This window comes from Coloeus monedula (assembly GCF_965178545.1).
Source record: "Coloeus monedula genome assembly, chromosome: 14".
NCBI classification, from domain to species: domain Eukaryota; kingdom Metazoa; phylum Chordata; class Aves; order Passeriformes; family Corvidae; genus Coloeus; species Coloeus monedula.
This window is the reverse complement of record NC_138794.1, coordinates 3590084-3597592: the sequence shown is the minus strand read 5'-3', so window position 1 is coordinate 3597592 and position 7509 is coordinate 3590084. Positions and strand designations below refer to the sequence as shown.

The window sequence follows — 7509 nt, the reverse complement described above, 5'->3', positions numbered from 1 at the left end:
TGCCTGGTCTGCAATCTCTACTAGAGAGCTTCTTGAAAATAGTTCAGCTTCTAACTAACCTTTCAAAGCACATCTGCACATTTTTGTTCCCAGCTGCACAGACAGAATGAAATAGAGGTTGAATAGCAGTGAAAACTTGTAAGACTGGATCTCACAAATCACAGTAAGATTTTTTTTTTTACTGTGCACATTCTTTTGCATTCAAGTTTCTAGGGGCTTAACTGTGATTTGAAAACCTTTAAGCATTTTTTAAAATGCTAGTTAAGAAATTGTACAAAAGCTATTGATTTTTCTTAGTTATTTGCCATAGTACCTGTAATTTAGCATGATTATTCTTCAGTATCAATTAAAAATCCATGCAAAATTGCTATATGCCTTCAGGAATGGATTTAGAGCTGCTGCAAAGCTCTGTTCAGAACTTTGCATTCACACTCTCAGTAACGTGGCAGTCATTTTTTAATACATAACACTTATCTTTGTTTTATTCATGGTAATTATGATGTCTGAGCAAATGTCAGATGGAAGAGATCTCTTAAAGTCAGATTCCAGACACTGAATTTTAATGTTTACCCTGCAATCTCCAGCACAGTTAAAGCAAACAATTTCTATAGTGTCTGAAGTTGCCCAGCTTCAGTTTTATCATCTGTAACACAGTGTAATGCACAAACTGTAATTGCAGGCAATACTTAGCTGGTTTTATTTAGCTTGAAAGAGACAGTAAACTGGACTTTATCATAAATACTAATTCATCTAAATGGGAACTGAGGTAATATATTTTGGATTTTATATATTTTTCTGTCTGGTGCAAGGCATGCATTTATTTAGCAATGTATTCCTCTCCCCCCACCTCCCCAAATTAAACTTTTGCCATAATTGTTCTAAGGAAAAGTTTTGTAAATAATACAAGCCCTTAAAGTTGAATTAAGAGCTCTACTGGTGAGGCATGTGGGAATTATGAATATAAAAGCACAAACTGGGAAGCTGCACTGGCCTGTCTCTCTCCTGGTCTCAGTCAAGAGACTCAAAGACAGCTGAGACCATAAAATGTGTGATTCTAATTCATAGCTTCCACCTAGACCATCATGATCTATCTGCTTCTACAGTCCACCCACAATGTTGAAGACTGGATTTGCCATTTTCTGGCATACTACACCACCGGGCCTTTTTTTGGAATGCTTTGCTGCACAACCAGCCAAGTGGGATTCACAACACTGTCACGAAGATGGAAAGAGCTGGAGAAGAACCTGGGGAGACCTAAGAGCACCTTCCAGTACCTACAGGGGCTACAGGAGAGCTGTAGAGGGACTTTAACAAGGACATGTGGTGACAGGACAAGGGGGAATGGCTTCAAACTGAAAGAGGGCAGCTTTAGATGATATTAGGAAGAAATTCTTTCCTGCAAGGGTGGTGAGACTGAGACAGGTTGCCCAGAGAAGTTGTGGATGCCCCACCCCTGGAAGTGTTCAAGGCCAGGCTGGATGGGGCTTTGAGCAACCTGGCCTAGTGGAAGGTATGGAAGGGGGTTGGAACTAAATGATCTGAGGTCCCTTCCAACCCAAACTCTTCTAGGGCTCTTTAGTCACTAGCTGAAAGATAATCAAAATAATAAAATACTTATTGAGCTTGAGGAAAGGCAACAGATGAAACAGATCTGTTCCTTCTGCTGCGTTTCATTTCAACCTGAGATGCTACTCCAGATGGTGAGGGAGAAGAACATCCTGGTACAGCCTGACTTCCGTGGCGTAGCTGGCAGTGTCAGGCTCTTTGCAGGAAGAGATGCACTCCCTTCTTGGAGGCAGGAGCCTGGGGTGTTGGGCACTCTGCACATGATTCTGCATTAAAAGGGAATTCCACCAAGGGCACTAACTTGCAGGCTCTCCACAGAGCAGAGGTTAGAACTTTGTATTATCTTGTATCTCCCTTTGTAAAGGCTCCATTGTATTAATGAGGATTCAAAGAAGTGCATTTCATCCAGTAGAACTTCTTAGAGGAAAAACAAACCTCTTGTGAAAAGATTTCTAACTGAATTCGAGGCAAATACTTCAGGGAGTGGGATATTAAAACCTGTATCAGAGCTAACAGTATTATAAGAAAAGCAGAAAACAAATACTTAGCAGGTCAGTGAAGACACTTGTGTATGACAGCCTATGCAAGAGCTACATCCAGTGACTCTTTCTGTGTAAACACACCCTTTAGCTCTTAAAAGCATCTGATGAGCTTTTGACTTCTGTGCTTTATCTTCAAATCAAGATGCACTAATTTGTGCTCCTTATCACATAATGCCATGACTTTTACAGCAGTCAGCAGGGATGGGGCCCTGTTTCTGCACAGCAGCTGAAGAAAATGTCAAGTACAAAGACACGCACTGCTCCCTTGCTACATATTAGCTGATCACGTAAATGGGTAAACAGAGAACTCTGACCCTATTAGAACAGAATGCAGATAGTGGATTAACACTCCAGACTTCTAATTAATTACAGCGTGTCTCATCCTTCTGATTGCTGTTGAGTAGGCCATTCTGCTAACTTAAGCCCACAGCTGTCCAGTACTAGCACTTATCCATCAGTCCAGCTCCTTGTTCAGCTGTTGGCTGACGAGAAAATGCTGCAATCCTGAATGTCTCAAAAGCAGGTTTCAGAAATACTCAGAAACATCCTTACATGTGAACTCTACTTTTATTGTGTGAATACTTAAAAAAACCCATAAATCTTAAATTCTAAGAACTGAGTAACACTCTGCACTGTTTATGCTACTTTCCCACACAGAAGAAAGTACAGACCAGTACTGACAATAGTTCTTTTCTTCTATAACATACACAAAGTATTTCATACAAACTACAGTAGCGTCAAAGTTTTACAGCTTTACTGAAATGGGAATTCCAAAATTTGTTATGCACACACCAAATTTATTTGAAGATGACACAGATTAATTAATCTAAGTTTGATATTACTTCTCAGGTAAAAGTTATGTATCACTGAACTGCTACAAGAAGATATCTATCTAATTACTTATTTTTTATCCAACTTTTAGACCACTTTTTAAAAGGAACTCTGCAAATGCATTGAAGCCATTGAGTCAACAGACACTATGCCGACCCCATAAAATATTTCAGTAATAGGATCTCTCTTCTCAGTTTTAAGGCATCTGAAATTCAAACCAAACTGAGCTTTTCTCACTGTCAAAAGCCAAACTAAGGAATTCTGAAATTCCCTCCACAGAAAGACACGGTATGTTATTTTCAAAAAGAGCTATCTTAAGGCAATGCGCCACTGCTACAGGCTGCATACAAACCACAGCTATCCTCCCCTCACCTGTTTTGGTTTCTAAAATGTAACAGAGAGAAATCTCAGTGATGGAAGAAAAGACATGTACTAGTACATATTCAGACAAAAGAATGAGACAGAAATTTAATCTAAAATCTACAGACTCCAAACACACTCCACATAATATGCTTTTATTGTTCATAAAAGGAGTTCCCTTTTTCATTTCACGCTACAGAAAAACAGCAATGGACTGTTACACTGATTCTTCAGTTATCTACAAAACTGTGGAAAAAATAACAGAACTAAAAACTAACTGATTTTGTTACATAGCATCACTGGACGTTCAACCCACGAGGATGTCAGTAGGGATGGTAACGAGGCCCTGGGTTGTAGGAGTTGTAGCCATATTGTCCGTAGTGGGATGAGTAGGACTGTCCTTGCCTGTGCTGCTGGTAGTTGTTACCCCAACCTCTTTCTGGCCTCTGATTAGATCTGTAGTCACTTTGCCAGTTGTATCTGTCCCCTCTAAAATATCTGCCATCTTGAAACCTGCAGTGAGGAGATACATCGAAGTCTGACATAAATTATCAAGTCTAAAAAGATGATTGATAATGAATTGTTGTATTTGGCAGTTTTCATGAAAACGGTCATGTAAGTCTTAATACACTCAAATATTTGTATGTTTGTATGACAAACTCATCACAACATATCTACAGTCATCTGAGATCACTCATGAATTTCTCACCCAACACACTAGTTGCTAAGCTACGAAGGACAGTCTGTTTCCTTACACAAACTATTCCCAGGCATTAGGTGAACCACTGGAAGCTTGAACAGAGACTCCAGACCATAAATCTAAAAAACAACCCCAAGGCACATCCGTAGTGCATCGAAGCCAGGTTCCATCCAGTGGCTTCGTGGTTGAAAGCTTTGGCAAAGCAGGCTTAGGTACAGTTACAGCCACCTAACAGCACTGGAATTTGTATATTCCCTAAAACACATACTAAAATACTGCTACCACAGTCTCCTGCAGATTCCCACACTCAAGACACAGTACCTTATCAGTGGTATTTAGCCATTGTTCAGTCTAAATTTTGTCTTTTCAGCTCTGTCTCAATTCCCATCAATGCTTGAGCTGCCTCATAGTCATTTTGTTTGGAAATGGTGTGGTGTAGACAAACGACATTTGCATAAAGTTCACTTTGTGACCATAGTGTAGGTGTAAGAGTTCATCAGTTCAAGGAGCCACAGAGTTTTTAAGAATATCTTAAACAGTCACCTTTTTTTAATCTGTGATCCTGTGTTTAACTTAATGACAAGCTTCTCAAGTGAGAAGAAGTTAGAATGTTGTCCTCCTTTTCTTCAGATAAGGCAGAAATCCTATTTAGATATTTAGCTAAGGAGTCTTCCCAATTCCTGGCTGGACTGAGTTTAACTACTTTATATTAAAGGCTGATGTTAGTATTCCCAAATGTACTATATGCTGTAATTGTTGTTTTTCAGTCACTCAAAAATCTGTCCAAAATTCAGTAAAAAGCTGCAATTGTATCTTAAAGAAATAATTCAAAGTCATTTGCTCTGGCAGGTAACACTGTACTTGCCACACAGATTGGATGATTGATTTTACAGTCACTTCTACTGAATAAAAGAAATACAGCCTAATCTTAAAAAGTACGGCAAATATTTAGCTTACAAATGAAATGTTTTCTGGACAGCTAGAGCAGATAATCACACTATTAGCTTGTTCTTTTGCACACCTTCCTGCCAGTTATCATCCAACATAAGACAGGGTGCTTAGTTTTGCAAAAATCTCATCTTTCCCCTCTGGAAAAATGGTCCTGGCTGAGCAGGAACAAACCCCAGGGCAATGGGTTCAGTGGTTCCAGCTCATTCTTTACTAAAAAGCAAGTAATTTAGTACTTTTATACACAATGCAAAAACTTTGCCACTCAATACACAGAAAATGTAAAACCTCATTACTTTTCAGAGAAGACTGTATTTCTCTTAAACATAGTTACCTATGAGGTAACAAGGAAATAACTTCTATGAACAGAACAGACCCCTATATTTCTTCTGAAATAAATGATCATTTAACTGTATTTGTGAAATGACCACGATTAAAAAGAAAAATCAGTACCGATCTCTGTTTCTCTGGTTGCCACCAGATCTGTTTCTCCATTCTTCAACTATAGGAGGGGGATCTGCAGGGCGTTTTAGATATTCCTGGTATTCTTCATCATCTGATGTGAATCGATGAGCAAACATCATTTCATAATTCGGGGGCATGTCAGCCAAGGAAGTCATTCTGAAAACTTTAAACACAAACACAACAAAAGTGGCTTTAGCAAGGTATGAAGTCTGTCATTGTAATAGCCACCAAAATCCACATAGTGAAAATGAAGGACAGAGAAAAGTTACACTCAGATTAACACAGCTCTTGGGTTTTGGGAAGACAACACAGATGTTTCACAGAAAAAAAATACTTCAGAACATGCTCCCCATCTACTCCTGATCCACTTTTAGCAGGAAAAACATTCCTACAGTCAACTTGAAAAGTTTGCTAAGGTAGAAGATCACGCAAAGCCTACAGATACACATAACCAGCAAGACAGGCAAAATAAACAGATTTATTCACAGTAATGTATGTGTTAATAACTTGATTTAGGGAAAGGTCAGCACCTAAGAGGATGCTAAATTACCTCACAATATGCCTGTGTGATGGGATTTGTGTTTAAGGCTTTAGTTTCCTTGGTTTTGTATATATGCATTTCCCATTCAGATGTTGGTGTTATCTGGGACTTTACATCAGCAAAATCTGGTCTTAATAGCAAATACTGAGAAAGGCTCTAAGCCCACTGTTTTAACAAGCCCCATGTAATTTACAGCATTTATGGTATCTGGCTCTGGACTTCCACAATAAGCTCTTCTGCTGTCTCCCAAAGATTTGCTGGCAGGAACACAAGAGCTAAAATATACACCCTCAATGGCCAAGCCCAGTTTGGGGCTTCTGTCTGCTGTACCCATGAGCAGACCGGGCCTAAGGCCTTTCCCGGAGAATCCGTGCAGCGCTCCTGTGGCCCCAATTCCCCTTCAGCAGCCCCAGACAGGCGGTGTCTGCTGCCTCCAGAGCCCCTGCGCAGCCTTCCCCCCGCCAATGACGCAGCGCACACCTCCCTGAGGCAGGTGGAGGAGTAATTCCTGCAGGATGCATCCTCCTTTCCTCTGCCCGGAGCTAACCTCGTTAGTTTTTATTACGAGCTATCTCCAAGGAACTTTGCTCAAGTCTAGGGCAGTTGGGGTGAGGGCGGCGGGGGGTAGCACTGCCCTGGGGACCCGCCGCTACAGCTCCTCCTGAGCAGCTGGAGCTGCTCCCCTCACGGTCCATCCCGTTAATATCACATTCATCCCGCGGGGGCCGGGACCGGGGACACCCGGCACCGTCCTGCACCCAAGGCCAAGCAGGGAGCGACGGAGGGGGCTGGCTCCCCCAGGAGGGCTCTGCCGGAGGCCTCTCCCCTCACAGCGGGCCGGGCACAGCTGAGGGGGGGCCGCGGGGGTCGCTCCCGCTCCCTCCTCCCTCACAGCCTCCCTCCCTCCCCCACAGCCGCCCCGCCGCCCCTCACCGCGCCTCAGCCGCCGGAGCCGCCGCTGCGATCCCGCCTCTTCCGGGCCGGGCCCCGCCGCTTCCCGCGCCGGGGCGGGACGGGGCACACCGGGGCGGGACGGGGGATACCGGGGCGGGACGGGGGATACCGGGGCGGGACAGGGGATACCGGGGCGGGACGGGGGATAGCGGGGCGGGACGGGGCACACCGGGGCGGGACAGGGGATACCGGGGCGGGGCGGGGGATAGCGGGGCGGGACGGGGCACACCGGGGCCGGACAGGGGATACTGGGGCGGGACAGGGGACAGTGGGGCGGGACGGGGCACACCGGGGTGGGCAGGGGTGGAAGAAGCGATTCCCCCGGGTTAGGGTTGGATACAAAGCGCGTGGCAGGGATAGTATTGAGGTTTGTGTGGCGCCTCCCTTCGCTGCCACGCGGGCTTTGAGGAGGCGACGCCTGGAACGTCTGGGTTTTAACAGAAGGGTGCAAATGAAAAAGGTGAAGTGAGCGTGGCGCCTGTGGCTCTCTGTAATGCCATTTAAGTGTATTTCTGGTATAAAAAAGCTTAGGGATGTGTTGACTGCTACGTGAGGAAGGTAAGATGACGTGAAGCTTTTTGGCAGGTAAATAATTCCGTGAA

The 7509-nt window shown here is 43.7% G+C and overlaps 1 protein-coding gene across 1 annotated transcript; it reads right to left on the bottom strand.

The window, feature by feature from the left end:
• Nucleotides 1-3438: 3438 nt before the first annotated feature.
• RAMAC (RNA guanine-7 methyltransferase activating subunit) lies at nt 3439-6986 on the bottom strand. Its single transcript, XM_082291036.1, has 3 exons — nt 6887-6986; nt 5401-5575; nt 3439-3812 (listed from the first exon to the last, which is right to left on the bottom strand). Exons 2-3 carry the CDS (start codon nt 5565-5567, stop codon nt 3623-3625), a joined length of 357 nt encoding a protein of 118 aa, XP_082147162.1. The 5' UTR covers nt 5568-5575; nt 6887-6986; the 3' UTR covers nt 3439-3622.
• Between the last annotated feature and the right edge of the window lie 523 nt (nt 6987-7509).